The sequence below is a fragment of the Centroberyx affinis genome, unplaced genomic scaffold (assembly GCF_046629955.1).
Source record: "Centroberyx affinis isolate AG114_WGS23_722 - 3 ecotype Tasmania unplaced genomic scaffold, CSIRO-AGI_Caff_v1 ptg001409l_1, whole genome shotgun sequence".
In the NCBI taxonomy this organism is placed as follows: Eukaryota; Metazoa; Chordata; class Actinopteri; order Beryciformes; family Berycidae; genus Centroberyx; species Centroberyx affinis.
The window spans coordinates 63349-76922 of NW_027279889.1; the positions used below are offsets into that span (position 1 = coordinate 63349).

Below are 13574 nucleotides of genomic sequence, written 5' to 3' on the forward strand. Positions count from 1 at the left end.
GAACTAATGCCTGCATTTTGACTTGCTTTTGGCTCACTGATGTCTTCCTACTAATATACTCCAACGCCTCACATTTCATTTAATGTAAATCTGAACAAAAGTGTCACTGAAATGAAGCTCAGAGGACAGCAGATAAGAAAACAAGGATTTTTATTTCCAAATTACAAATGTAGGCTTCGCACCCATGGCTATATACAGCTGGAAAAAAAAATACAATGTTACAAAAGACAAAAACATCTGTTAGGGCAATATCATCCAACCTCATGTATTCCTCTCATTCCTGCCATCATGCAGTCCACATTATAGTTTATACTCCCAGAATGCAGTGGGAGTCCAGGCGTGGCGTCTGGGCGTTCAGCACTGAGTCCGTCAGTGAAACCAGTCAGATGTTCAGCAGAACGTCCCGTTTCCCGTTTCAGGTCTGACCAGAGCATCATTCCGACACATCGCCTTCTTTCTGCTTCTTTTTCTTCTTCTTTTTTTTGGCACTTTCCCCCGTCTGGAAGAAGAGGCAGCGTGAGCTCGAGTTCAACTGGGGATTCAACTGAGGTTTCGCATACAGGAATACATTTAGTGGTCTTCACCATGACCCTCCAGTACTTTGGGTGGATTAGACCTTTAATCAGACTAATAGATGTAAACTCACCTCGCCCTCTGGCTCCGCCCCCCCTGCTGGCTCCGCCTCCTCTGCCGCCTCCTCCAGCTTTGCTTTCTTCTCTTTCTTCTTCTTTTTCTTCTCCTTCTTCAGCTCCTCTGCCGACGGAGTGGAAGGCGCTGTGTTTGCTCCTTCGCTGTCGCTGTCGCCCGCCTCCCTCTTCCTCTGCAGAAAGATAACCGGGTTAGACGATCACTTTACGCTCAAGTTCCATGACCAATATCTGAAAGATTTTAATATCCTGGGTATCACTTTGGCCACAAACTCACTTGACTAATGAAATAAAAATTAATAAATCTAATAAAAATTATAAACTATGTGGATCCAGCAGCAGTTTGTCTACATTTCCCCAAACTTTTTGAGCTTTGACTCTTTTCCAGACAGAATCCTGAATCCACAGATCAGAGGACTGAAACCTTTAACACATTCATCTCAAACTTTACCTTCGTCGTCCCGTCGCACGACTCCTCCTTTACCTTGGAGACACTAAATGGAAAGAAAAAAAAACATTGAAATATTGTTTCTTTAACGATGTCATTAAAACAAAAGCAGCTTCATTTAAACTCTGAATACACTGTTAACCAGTCCAAATAAAACTGTTCTCAGGTAAGTTTAACAGTATTGTTTAACTGTTCTCAGGTCAGCAGCAGCTCTGCAGACAGCAGGCTGCAGAAGCTGAAATCTGAGAATTTCTGTAGCAGACTGACTCCCTCAGAGAGCATGAGCAGCTCAACAAGGGATAACTGTCTGCACCGCCATCCCATAATCATGACAGTAATAATAAATGCATCATCATCATATCTGTAGTTTTCATAGTTAGGCTGAACCTGGAAACATGATTATATTAGACTGGATTAGACTAGACTGTGCCTGTAGTTACATTAGACTGGGTTACATTAGACTGTACCTGTAGTCTACATAGTCGTTCTTCCAGTTGGCAGGTGTGCTGCCGTTGGGTTTGCCATGTTTGTCCAGAAGACCTTTCTGAATCATCATCTTCTTCTGGCTGGCCTGGAGGTTTACATTGGAACCATGGGATTATTACTGAGATTAAACATTTACAACAGACACTTAACTGGTACTAAGCATTTCTCAGAAACCCAACAATAATTCAGGACTGGCATGAATGGATTTGTAGAAATCTTAAATGAAGCCCAGCAGAGAGAATGACTCAGAGCTAAAAGCAGCAGCGTCTGTCGTACCTTCGGGCCCAGACCCCACTTCCGAGGATACGTGTCTCGCTCCATGATCACCCTCTTGATCTTGGCGACGACGCCGTGGTCACATGTCGAGATCACCGCCGTCGTCATCAGGGCAACAGCTGAGGAGAAGAGGATCAATCAACTTATTTCAACTCTTGACAGGCGGTAACCCGAGTATCTTAGATCCTTTGGTTTCCCCCTGTACAGACTCGCTGTGCCTCGATAGATTGATAATCCTTAATAATCCTGAATCAAAGCATTTCATTCACCTGACAGATCTGTTTGTCTTTTTACTCCTCACACATTGCAGGAGTGAGTTACTGAAAACTATCAGCGCAACATTCACTGATATAAACTGTTAAACAGTTTTGCCCTGATGAAAAGGACAACATGGCTTTAGTCTCATTAGTTTAAAGGAGGGATTCGTCCCTAAGAAGCCATCAGACAAGGGTGATAGATAGCAGGTCATCATGGCGCATCAAGCGCTGCTGCAGGCTATTCAGCTCTTCATGTGGCTTCACCTTGAATATCCCCATTCACTCCCTATGGAGAAGCAGGAAACCTCACCTATACAGATGGCCTCCCCCTTTGTCGTTATGACGACGATGTCCTGGTTGATTTCAATCCCGTCTTCGTACCTCAAGACACCGGGCAGCATGATCTTCGCCCCGTAGCAGATCGCATTCACCTGGAGACAAAAACATACTTTATGCAAAAAACTAATTCCAAAGATTATTCTATTGTTGTGTTTTGGGGGCAATAGCAAAACCATTTTTCTAATTTTCTCCTTCAGTGGGAGTCAGGTGTTTTTGGGGAAACTCACAGCGCTGTCCTTCATCACCAGCCTCTTGTATGACACCAGCAGCTTCTCCAGAGGGAAGATGACTCTCCTCAGGTACGTCTCATCTTTGTTGTGGTCGAACTGCCATTGAGCGTCCAGGACGTCATGCATCGTCACCATGTTGTCCTGAGAACAGCAGCACAGCAATTCATTAATTAATGAGTAGAGGTTTCCAACTTGCACACCAAACCTGAACTGATCAAATCCCCCCCATAATTATTGATAGTACTCAGTTCCCTGTAGTACTACTACAAATTCAGTACCAAAAACAAACTACCTATACTGGATGTCCATCACATGAATCACAAGCATTGTACTAAAAGATTCATCTTAATCTGAAGTTAGATGTTTTTATCTTAAAAATCACATGTTGGCAAGAGTGAATCCCAAGTCAAAGCTGACAGAGGAAACCAGTCACTCTGAGCCGGTTTCTGTACCAAAGTTTAATTAGCAGACCTGGGGTGTTCGCCCAGGACCGAACTCAACACTTTGGACCGCTAGTTTCTGGAAACACATACTGAGGAATAAAAAAATAACTTCCTGCAGGGACAGGAAGCTGGTCAGATTTATTCAGATCCAGAAGACTGACCTTCTCGCCCAGAACGCCGGACCGGACTCTCCTCAGCTCCTGCATCTGCCCTCCGACCCCCAGCAGGAGGCCCAGGTGGACGCACAGCGTCCGGATGTAGGTTCCTGCCTCACAGCTCACCCAGAAGATTCCTGCAGCAGAGTTAGAGTTAGCTAGGGCTTCAAACTGACAAAACAGATCTATTAGCTTCTTCGATAACCACCAACAACAACCATGTGACCCTTGACCTCAACCTGTACAGAAACAGGCAAGAGAAAAGATTTTCTCTTGCCCGTTTCCACAGGGGGTCAGAGGTCACAGTCATCTGCTCTGTATGTTCACGTGTAAAGGCTAGCTGAGATGACAGACAGCGCCGGCTTCCTTACCCAGCCTCCTCTCTGGATCATATTCTATCAGCTTGCTCTCGTAGATGGTCCGGACTCTCAGCTGACGCTTCACGGCGGCGATGAGCGGCGGTCGCTGGAACAACGCTCCGGTCAGCTGCTCCAGACCCTGCAGACAAACACAGTGAGCATCCAGCTGACTGACAGGTTTCCCTTTCAAACACTGAGCACTTTATTCAGCCTGCTGACTTTCAGTAATTATATTTTTTTTTATTCAAGCCTGAAAATAGACACTTACCCGAGCCAGTGTGTGCTCGTTTTCAATAGCATTGTGCAGCCGAACTATTCCCACATACTCTTTGCCTGCAATACACAGCAGAAGAGTAGTAAGGAGGGGCCGTTGGTTTTTACTGTCTGACAGCTGTCAAGCAGAGTTTGGGTCAGTTCACTTTCAATAAAGGAAGAGCACCAACTTCTGTACCGAAAGTCTGATGTAATGTGTGCAACAACAATAATAATCATTAAGTTGCCGTTTCCACGGAATCAGAGGATGGTGAACGGTCATGGAGCCGGCGCTCTACGTACCGGCGCTCTGCTGCGACTTCACCAGCCTCGTGGCTCTGTCCACACAGACGATCAGGCAGCCGGTGACTTTCGGGTCGAGCGTCCCGCTGTGACCCGTCTTCTCCACCCGCAGGATCCGCCGGATCCACGCCACGACCTCGTGAGACGACGGATTGGCCGGTTTGTCCAGGTTGATGAAGCCGGACCTGAACACAGGAGTGATCACGGTGAATAAAAAAAAAAAACACATTTGATTTCTCCTGAGAAAGACTGTTTCCTTGGCGTCCCCTGTCTGGCAGAAAACTTTAGCCCCTGCCACCTCAGTTAACCTAACGGCAGTCTGTTATCACTACTAGGTTTATCTACCAATTGAAAACAACAGGTGAACCAAAGTGACAAGCTAGCTCATTAGCAGGAGTCAGCAGTCACTGGTTTCCATGGAGAACAGACTAAAAACAGGTGAAGCCATCAGACTTGGGTGATAGATGTGAAGTCATCTTCGCACGTTGTGCTCGTGACATCTGAGGTCATCATGTGGCTTTACTGAGAGTAAATAGTTGTTTAGCAAATCAGATTTGTTTTCCATGTTCCACGCAAAACAAACCTGAAAGGTAAATAAATTAATCAATGCTACCTGACATAGTCCTGAATGTTCCTCTTCAGTGGGTTGGAACCGTTGGGCAGCGGAGTGTAGTGAGCCGTCCGGATGTTGAGTTTATCGAAATTCTGCAAAAAAATAAATAAAGGTAATGCAAGTCAGTAGAGTCAACCAGAAACTCTGAAATGAATGAAACTGGTGTGAAGTTGAAGCAAAACTATCCAGCCAACTTTACAGGAAAACTCCCTTCAGATACTTGATGTCTATTCTAAAATGTGGAAAATAGTAAATAAAGAAAAATGTGGTGTCCAAACTTTTGACTGGTAGTGTACATCAATCTGTTACAGATTGATGTGTAACATAAATCAGTTTCCTTTAAGATTTGTAGACAAGCTCACTTCTGTTCAAGTCACGGGCAAAAAGTAAGAGTGAGGAAAAGGTGAACATGAAACCAACCGTCTCCACTGGAAGTCAAAACTAAACTGACAGAAATGATGGCTGTCATGAAGCATGTGATCAGAACAGTCAAATCGTCTCGGCGGCGGCCGGTCCAGAGCCGTGCACCCGGTTCGGCCCGGTTAGCCGACCCGGTAGAACACCGGGCCGTCGCCGAGCCGGACCGGTCCCCCGAAACCAGAACGGCAGCGGAGGCGGCAGGCGGAGGCTGGCGGCGCTCAGAGAATGGATAAACTTCTTCATCACTTCACATACGGCTGACAGACAGCTGGGTATTGGGAGTTTTATTGATCGATTCTGGAAGCTACACTACATCTTATTCTACAGTAAAACTGATCCAAGGTTAGGTAACAGTTTTGCTGTTTGAAGCTGCCACTTTAACATTTTCCAGCTTTATCAAAATGAACCAAACTGACTCCAACAGATGAACCTGAACCCTGTTCCTCTTCTGTACTGATGTCATCAGTCTGTGACATGAGCTCAGTCTACAGATATGTTTTACAACACAGGGAACTGGCTGGGCAAAACAAACGTTACTCACTTTCAGCAACAGCGGCCACTGAGAAGTGTCCAAACTGGCAACCCGGGACTCTGGTTTGATGAGGAAATCTCCACTCTGTTGGATTTCCTGTTGCAACAAGATCAGGTTAAACTCCAGTCCAACAGCAGAAGGAAAAAAGCAATAAAAACAGAAACCTGGAGCTAAATCTACAGACTTACCCCGACTTCTTCTTCTGCAACTTTCTTTGCCTTCTTCTTCTTCTTCACTGACACTGCTGTAAGACAGAAATAATGGCATATTAAGCAAATTTCACCAAAGCTGACAGTTCAACCCTCTGATAGATGACTAGCTCGGTGTCAGAAAGATAGGGTTAATTGTTTTAATGCCGTTTTATTTTTATTTCATACATTCTAGTTTCTCCGGGAAGCAGCCCACGTGGCCTCTCCGCCAACACGTGGTTGTTAGCATTAGGATGCTAACGATAGCTAACAGGCCATCTGGGACAAACTCCAAATTATCGGCTAACTACATAACGACAAACACCTACATTTACAAGCCGCATGAAATATTTCATCTACATATTAGATGCTAAAACGCCTGACAGCAGGAAGCTGTCTTGTTTTACGGCGACGGGCCGGCAGCAGCTTTCAACGCAGGAAACGATAAAGATAAGTTTGATTTTCTATCCATTTTGTCTCATTTATCTGCATGAAGTAGAAAACTGTTTGCACGCAGGAGAGCAAATTTAGCTCTAACGTTACATTTAACAAACCCGATGTGTGCAGTCTGCTGCTGTGTGGCCTTGTTTATCTGCAAAGGAGCAGAAGTTACCTGCAAAAATCTGACTGAGACCTAACCTCAACTTCCACACGTGCTTCACGGCCCGTGGGGTATTTTTACGGAAGGAGACTGAGATTCAAATTTAGACCAAACCCAAAAGCTGAAACATTATTAAAATAACAGCTGCTCCGTAGATATATGTAGCCGAAGTGAAAAGTGAAACCTGACGATTAAAAAAAAGGTTGAATATCATTTTACCGGTTATGTAGCTTCACCGATAACTGAAGGCACATCAACACGCCAGATTTCTAATCGACTTTGGCGTGAAGTTCTCAGTGCAAGAGAACTGCAGCTAACAGACCCAGTCTTTAACTTGATGCTATAGATCAGTTTAGTAAAACGCGGAGCTCGTTGCACACACTCACCTTCTGTGTCCGCCATCTTGAACTGAGAGACTCCACACGCCGCCTGCGCCTTCGACCTTCTTCTTCTTCTTCAGTTTTGTTTTATGGTGGTTGGCAAACAACTTAGAGCGCATTGTCGCCACCAGCTGGCCCGCAGTGTGAACTGTGGATTTACACATACCTGCCAACATTAGGCTGTGAAAAAGAGGGAGATTTTCTTACGAATGGATAGGCTATACATTGTCTGTTGTCGGGGGGGGGTGTGTGTGTGTGGGGGGGGGGGAATCAAAATCTGCCTTTAACAACTATTTTCTGGTGCGTTTTGTACATTTATTGTACATTATTGTACAATATAGTTGCATTTGTGACCTCACACAGAGATTAATAGCCTATGTAATCCAATCTAGAAATAACAGAATGAAATGCAGTATGAAATGTAAAAAAAAAAAAAGCACTTAAAATATCAAATATGACCCTACCAAAGTAGTTTGTTTGTTTACCATGGTAGTTTCCATTTCCATTTTCCAGTAACTAAGAAAAACTCAGTTTCTATACCAGATAAGCAAGCATTCAGTAAGTGTTGATATTTCTAGATTATGTCACTTGGTTTATACAAAACAGCTCGTAAATAGCTAGTACATTTACAAGTTTGCTGATGTGGCTCGCGGTTAGAAAGGGGAAGGTCTCGCACCAAGTGGACTGACGTGTGGAAGGGTATTTCTTCTTCTTGGGACCTGGTTTCAGTGGCAAACTGTGCGGAGCGGAGCGGAGGGCTTGAGCGAGCGCAGTGACGAGTGACACACGTCAGGCAGGGTCGTCCGCGCACGCTCACCTCTGCCTCTGGGCTGGGTTGCCAGGTACCACGACACATATCCCCCACAGAAACTGAGAAACACCCATTTGATTTGTATCACTATGGAATCGGGAGATTAACGGGAGAAATTACCAATCGGGAGCACAGCGGGAGAAAGGGTTAAAAATAGGGAGACTCCCGCGAAAATCGGGAGTGTTGGCAGGTATGTTTACACCTCAGTATAAAATAACTCAAAGTGTCTATCAGTCATCTTGTTCCTACGGAAGAGGATTAGGGCCACCAAAAAAAAAAAAAATTGGCAGGTGAAAAGAATTCTGAGAAAAAAGTGAGAATTCTGACTTTAAACTCAGAATTCTTTTTCACCTGACTTTTTTTTTTTTTTCACCTGACAAACCTTTTTTTTTTTTTTTTTCACCTGACAAAACTTTTTTTTTTTCACCTGGCAAAACAGAGTCAGAGTCAGAAAGTCAGAATTCTGACTTTTTTCTCAAAATTCTGACTTTAATCTCAGAATTCTGACTTTAAAGTCAGAACTCAAATAAATTTTTCACATGTGGCCCTAATCCTCTTCCGTATTGTTCTTATGTACTATAGCAGAAACGTAACTGCTGCAGTACAAGAGTAAGAGCCTTATTTATAAAAGTTACCCACGCACAAAAATGATGCGTACGGCACTTTCCACGCATATGTTGCGATTTGTAAAAACAAAACTTACTTCTAGCCTATTTACATTACTGGTTACTCCACTCTGCAGAAGAATCCAAGTGTCCTCAAGCCGAACGATTAAACTTTGGGTCCTAAAGTCAAACTTCAGTGTATCTGCAGCAAGAAAGTTGCTCCACCACATAGAAGTGGTAACCTGGACAAACTACTAGCAAAAGTGACGCCTGCTGGGTTTTTACGCTAAATGCTATGTCTCCAGCCAATTTAAATGAACAATCTGATCTGTGTTTTGTTTTTTGTTTTTTTTCTTGGCATTTCTGTTTTATTAGACAATCACAGTAGAGAGAGACAGTCCGGTACGGTCCGCATTCGAACCCATAGATAAAGACTGAGCTTTACTGATATGAACTCTACTGGTGGAGCCACCGGCTGGCCTGAGCTACAGACATTTTCATTGTCTCATTCATAGTCTAGGAAATATAGATGTAGTTATTCAGGATTGATATATGTATAAATGCAGCATTCATAAGTAGGAGAGGCCATGTAGGCCTATGTGTAGACTATGTATGAGTATATCAGGGTGTATGTATAGGTGTAAATGTCTTTGTGTGTATATATACATACATATACAGTATGCATGTATAGATATATGCGCATGTTTCTATTAGGGGTGAAACTGTTCCCTAAAAAAATCTGAACCTTTGGCTTCACTACCCATGGTTCAGGTTGCACATTCATTCGGTTCTGTGTCCCCCACTCCCCACGTCCGATCTCCCTGGAGAGTAGTGCGAGTTCAGACAGGCACAGAGCAATAACCAAACAATGGGGGTAGTGATGCGAGGGTCAGGTTTTTTTTCACACATCAACCTAGCCTATCCGAACCCCCCCGTTCGTTCTCAATATTATCTTCAATCGACCCTAAACCGCCCCGACTGCGGATAAACATGTGGAACCACGGGACCCGCGGGTTTCGGATTGACTCGTGCCTCACTACTTCGGGTTGTTTATAGCGAAAGATTTGTAGCCCTGTTCAGTAGTGGAAGATTTCAGTATATGATTTAAGTTGCATTTTATGTTGATGTTGGCCCACTAACCTACGATGCAGTGATATTTTATAATAGCAAAGAGGAGTATTTACTTTTGAAAGAAAGTCTGTTGATTTTGTTATACTGGACTTTAATTTTCAGTGAAAAAAGTTTTAATTCAGGCAATCCATAAGATTTTTTAAATAAATAAACTGTGTAAATTGGAATTTGCAATTTTATTTCCCCTCCCCAGTGCACCAGATATATATACCGAGCTGGACCAAAACTGAGACCCCAAAACCGTGATATGAACCGAACATAGGCGGATTATGAGACCAAGGGCCCCTGGGCACAGATAGCTACTAAGGCCCCCCCCCCCCGAGCGCTGAGTGGACAGTGAACACCGATGCACTTGGACGGTGCACTACGGGTGCGCCTGGCGTTGCCAAGCAACCAAAGACAGCAACTTCACACAAAGTTTGTTAGTAGTTATCTGAAATAATGGATTACCATCGCAGTAAAATTGTCGTAGTAGCTTTACTTCTTGCTCTACATATGGAGCAGAAAAAGATCTTGCCATGAATGCATCCGTCTCTCCAAGCCCGCAAAAATACGAGAGTAGCCGAAATATCGCCGGTAGATCCTGGACCTTCGTTTGGATGGTGAGCGATTCAAGGCTTATTTCAGGCTTTCAGGCTATGTCACATGCGGTGCGCTTGCGACGTTCCAAAAAGTTGAGACATTTGTATCTCAGTGTGCCATGGTTGTGGTCAGAGCGCCCTCACATTTGTGTGTGTCTGCCGTGCGCCCCCATTAAAGTGAATGGATCTGAGTGCGCAAAACACGGCATGTGAACCGGCCCCTTATGGGAGAGAAACTAAATTCTAACAATTACAAAGGAATTACAAGGTGCAAACACATATTATTCTAGACCTAAAAAACATATTTTAAAGTGCAAAATGCCTCTGATTGCCCACTGACTTGGTATGAGTCAGTGGGTCCTATTCTGACAGATCAGGAGTGGAAAACAAATTTTGGGGTCTTTGTAAACCATGACTTTACATTACGAGGCCTTTGGACAGTAATGCAGAGATTTACTGCTAAAGCGCTGAAATGAGGGGAACACTCACTGTGACAGAGCCATGTTGACACCTTGAAACAAATGTTTAGGTTATTATGGGGGAATTTTGGGGCTTTGGTAAATAAATAAATGACAAAGCCCTTCAACTGTGGGGCAGTAAATGTAAAGTTAGTGACAGCATCATCATGTATCAGGCTCTGGCTCAGGGGCCCCCTGAGCTCTTGGGCCCCTGGGCCTGTGCCCAGTTGGCCCGTTCAGTAATCCATCGTCCATCCATGGAACAGAACCGTGAGTTTTCTGAACTGTTACTAGTATATATATATACATATATATATATAGATGATGATGCTCATATGAAGAGGGCTAGATTTTATTTATGGGCCTTTTGGGGGACTTTTATTCTGGAAACCTCAGACACCGATTTCACCAAGAGCAGCAACTGACACAGCTGATGGTGATTTGTAAATTAGCATTAATGACTTATCATTATTGGTGATGGGTTTTAAAAGGCAGCCAGATCCAACAAACTAGGGGTGCATTCCATTTGGTAACGATTTCTCCTCGGGTGCATTCCATTTGGTAACGATTTCTCCTCGTCTCCTCGCCTCGCGTCTCTTCCTCGACTCCTCGGTCAAAGGTCACGGAGGAAACGAGGAGAAGATGCGAGGAGGCGAGGGAACCTGGCTTGTCAATTGGAACATCCTCACACCGCCATATTGAACTGACGTGTCAAGCGTTGCGTTGAGGCTCCTCCCGCGCAGGATGACAGCTGTCTAAATTATTCTAAGGCTCATGTTTTATCCACATAAAAACGTTTAACAAAGTTCAGATTAATGTTTAATTCATCTAAATTATGCCAGCCTCTAGTGAGCCTTGTCTACCTCAAAAAAGGTAGAACAAAAAATCCCTAATGCCTAAAAAGCGTTTCTGTTTCTGTTTTTATTCAGTTTTTTTGTGTTATTCTGTCTGCTGTATGCTACATTTTAATTTTGTGAAGCACTTGTAGAACTGATAAGAAAGGTGCGATACAAATTGTCCAACTTTTATCCTTTATGCGACTTGGATTAGACAACGATCATGTGGCTGTTTGCCACTCACTGGCAATGAACCAAAGTGCTTTCTTTTTATTCCTAAATAAATAAATACAATTCCCAAATAACCATAGATCTAGCTGTAAGAGCAAAATGTGCGATTTAAAACAAGGAAATGCTGTTAATGTTTAGTAAGAATTTATTCTCCAGAAGAGAAATTCCATGGCAACACACACAAACACAATTCATAAGCATGATGAACACTGAATGAGAGACATCAAACAAACGCAGCAAACCAGCTGGTGATCCAGAGAAGACACAGAAGTGATTCCAGCAAAAGACAAACATGCCGGCCTTTATGATGAAAATATGTGCTGTCATGGCAACGGTCATTACGCACCGTGACCAAGGTTATGAATATGGTGAGAATGGAAACAGAGGTAGGCTACGCCTAAAAGGCAGAGAAATTTGAATTTTATTTATTTTTTTACATTAAAAAAATAAAATAAAACTGTCTCTAATATAGTTGAAAATCGCTCCGTCTGCTGCTCAGCCCGTGCGTCCTCGGTCACTTCCCGGAGAAACCCCAGCAGCGCTCCCTCTGCTCTTCGCCTCTTGGCTGCCGGGGGACCCGAGGAAGCCGCGGAGGTCACACATGGGAGCGGGCAGCAGCATCTGATGGCCCCGGTTGCTCGTCAGGGGGACTGGGATCGGGGCTGGATGGGGAGCGCACAGCGGCTGACTCCGGCTGCTGGTCCTCCACATGAGTCTGTTAAAGCGGGAGGGAGCGCCAACGGCCTCCCGCCGGTAGCCTCATGCATGAGGGAGAACCGGGGCCAGCTGCAGCCGTTTGCTCCCCATCCTCAGACCCAGAGCCCGTTGCTGGTGACTTGAGGTCCTATTAGAAAGAGACGCGCATGGTAAAAGAGACGCATGTGTGCATTTATAGGCTATTTCTATATGTCCTAATGAACGGATTTCATTTAGGCTTATTAGACCATGGAATGTCATTCATATTAATGATAAATCCTATAAAATAACTCCATAGCCTATAAAATCCACATTACTTGCCCCCCACTCACCCTCTCTATGCGCTGGAGGATCAGCTGGCGCGTCTACTCTGTCCCTATAATCACATTCAAGCCTTAAAATAATTTACTGATGCCTATTTGGGAAAAGTTTGACATCCTACAACTACAGCAGATCTGTCAGTATATGAACATTTAAGTATACCCCTTCATTAACAAATGTTAGGCTAACATTTAAAACCTCTGCTATTTCTGTTTGAAAAATATATAACAAGTTGGTGCTACTTACTTACCTTGCGAGGCAGCTGGATTCGCGGAATCATCTGGCAAGTCAGGTTAGCTACTTACACCTGTGGATTTTTTTTCTGCCAACGTATTCTGATGGTATGGAGGCGGGCTTATATCCGCACGTGCCAATAGTTAATTGACTTCACTCATTATTTCCGCATGGAGGATACACCTGAGTATCCTCCGACCACGCCTTATTGGAGGACGGAGGCGAGGAGACTTGAAGGATCCTTCATGTGTCTTTTAACCAATTGGAACATCCTTAATGATGGCGGCTCATTTTTGGATGCCGGATCAGCGAGGAGACGAGGTCGCGAGGACGGAGGAGGAGACACAATACAATGCACCCGAGGAGACATGAAGGATCCTTCATGCGTTTTTTGACCAATTGGAACGTCCTTCATGATGGCGGCTCATTTTTGGATGCCAAGTCAGCGAGGAGACGAGGCCGCGAGGACGGAGGAGAGGACGCATTTTGGCCAAATGGAATGCACCCTGGTACTGCACACTGATCAAGGCTTGAGCCGAAATGTTTGTGCTGTTTGCTGTTTATTGTTAGAAGAAGCTCGTTTAAAAAAGGACACTTCCACAGCTTCCAAATATGTATAAAGCATTTCTTTGAGTCAGACATTGACAAATGTGGTAATTCTAGTTTTAATCATGTGCAGATCTGATACCTTCAAAATACTTTACAATATAACTAAGGAACAAATATAACCATTTAATGACT

At 44.1% G+C, this 13574-nt stretch overlaps 1 protein-coding gene and 4 non-coding genes across 5 annotated transcripts; all 5 read right to left on the reverse strand.

Annotated features, from left to right (window-relative positions):
- Positions 1 to 133: 133 nt before the first annotated feature.
- dkc1 (dyskeratosis congenita 1, dyskerin) lies at positions 134 to 6996 on the reverse strand. Its single transcript, XM_071526399.1, has 15 exons — positions 6936 to 6996; positions 5949 to 6004; positions 5770 to 5856; positions 4809 to 4900; positions 4196 to 4380; positions 3909 to 3973; positions 3653 to 3779; positions 3288 to 3418; positions 2681 to 2824; positions 2425 to 2545; positions 1858 to 1976; positions 1563 to 1666; positions 1099 to 1141; positions 647 to 820; positions 134 to 499 (listed from the first exon to the last, which is right to left on the reverse strand). The coding sequence occupies exons 1-15, from the start codon at positions 6949 to 6951 to the stop codon at positions 434 to 436; spliced, it is 1530 nt and encodes a 509-aa protein (XP_071382500.1). The 5' UTR covers positions 6952 to 6996; the 3' UTR covers positions 134 to 433.
- Positions 2293 to 2373, reverse strand: LOC139649895 (small nucleolar RNA SNORD83). The gene has a single exon (XR_011695629.1). It is a non-coding gene; the product is annotated as a small nucleolar RNA SNORD83 (small nucleolar RNA).
- LOC139649896 (small nucleolar RNA SNORA36 family) lies at positions 3064 to 3193 on the reverse strand. The gene has a single exon (XR_011695630.1). It is a non-coding gene; the product is annotated as a small nucleolar RNA SNORA36 family (small nucleolar RNA).
- On the reverse strand, positions 4638 to 4713 carry LOC139649894 (small nucleolar RNA SNORD83). The gene has a single exon (XR_011695628.1). It is a non-coding gene; the product is annotated as a small nucleolar RNA SNORD83 (small nucleolar RNA).
- On the reverse strand, positions 5285 to 5479 carry LOC139649897 (small nucleolar RNA SNORD17). Its single transcript, XR_011695631.1, has one exon. It is a non-coding gene; the product is annotated as a small nucleolar RNA SNORD17 (small nucleolar RNA).
- Positions 6997 to 13574: the final 6578 nt, after the last annotated feature.

Coding starts and splice junctions, on each gene's coding strand:
- dkc1 (XM_071526399.1), bottom strand. Junction 1,667..1,857: donor AGTGGGGTCTGGGCCCGAAG/GTACGACAGACG, acceptor GTAAACCTCCAG/GCCAGCCAGAAGAAGATGAT. Junction 1,142..1,562: donor AACGACTATGTAGACTACAG/GTACAGTCTAAT, acceptor CTTTCCATTTAG/TGTCTCCAAGGTAAAGGAGG.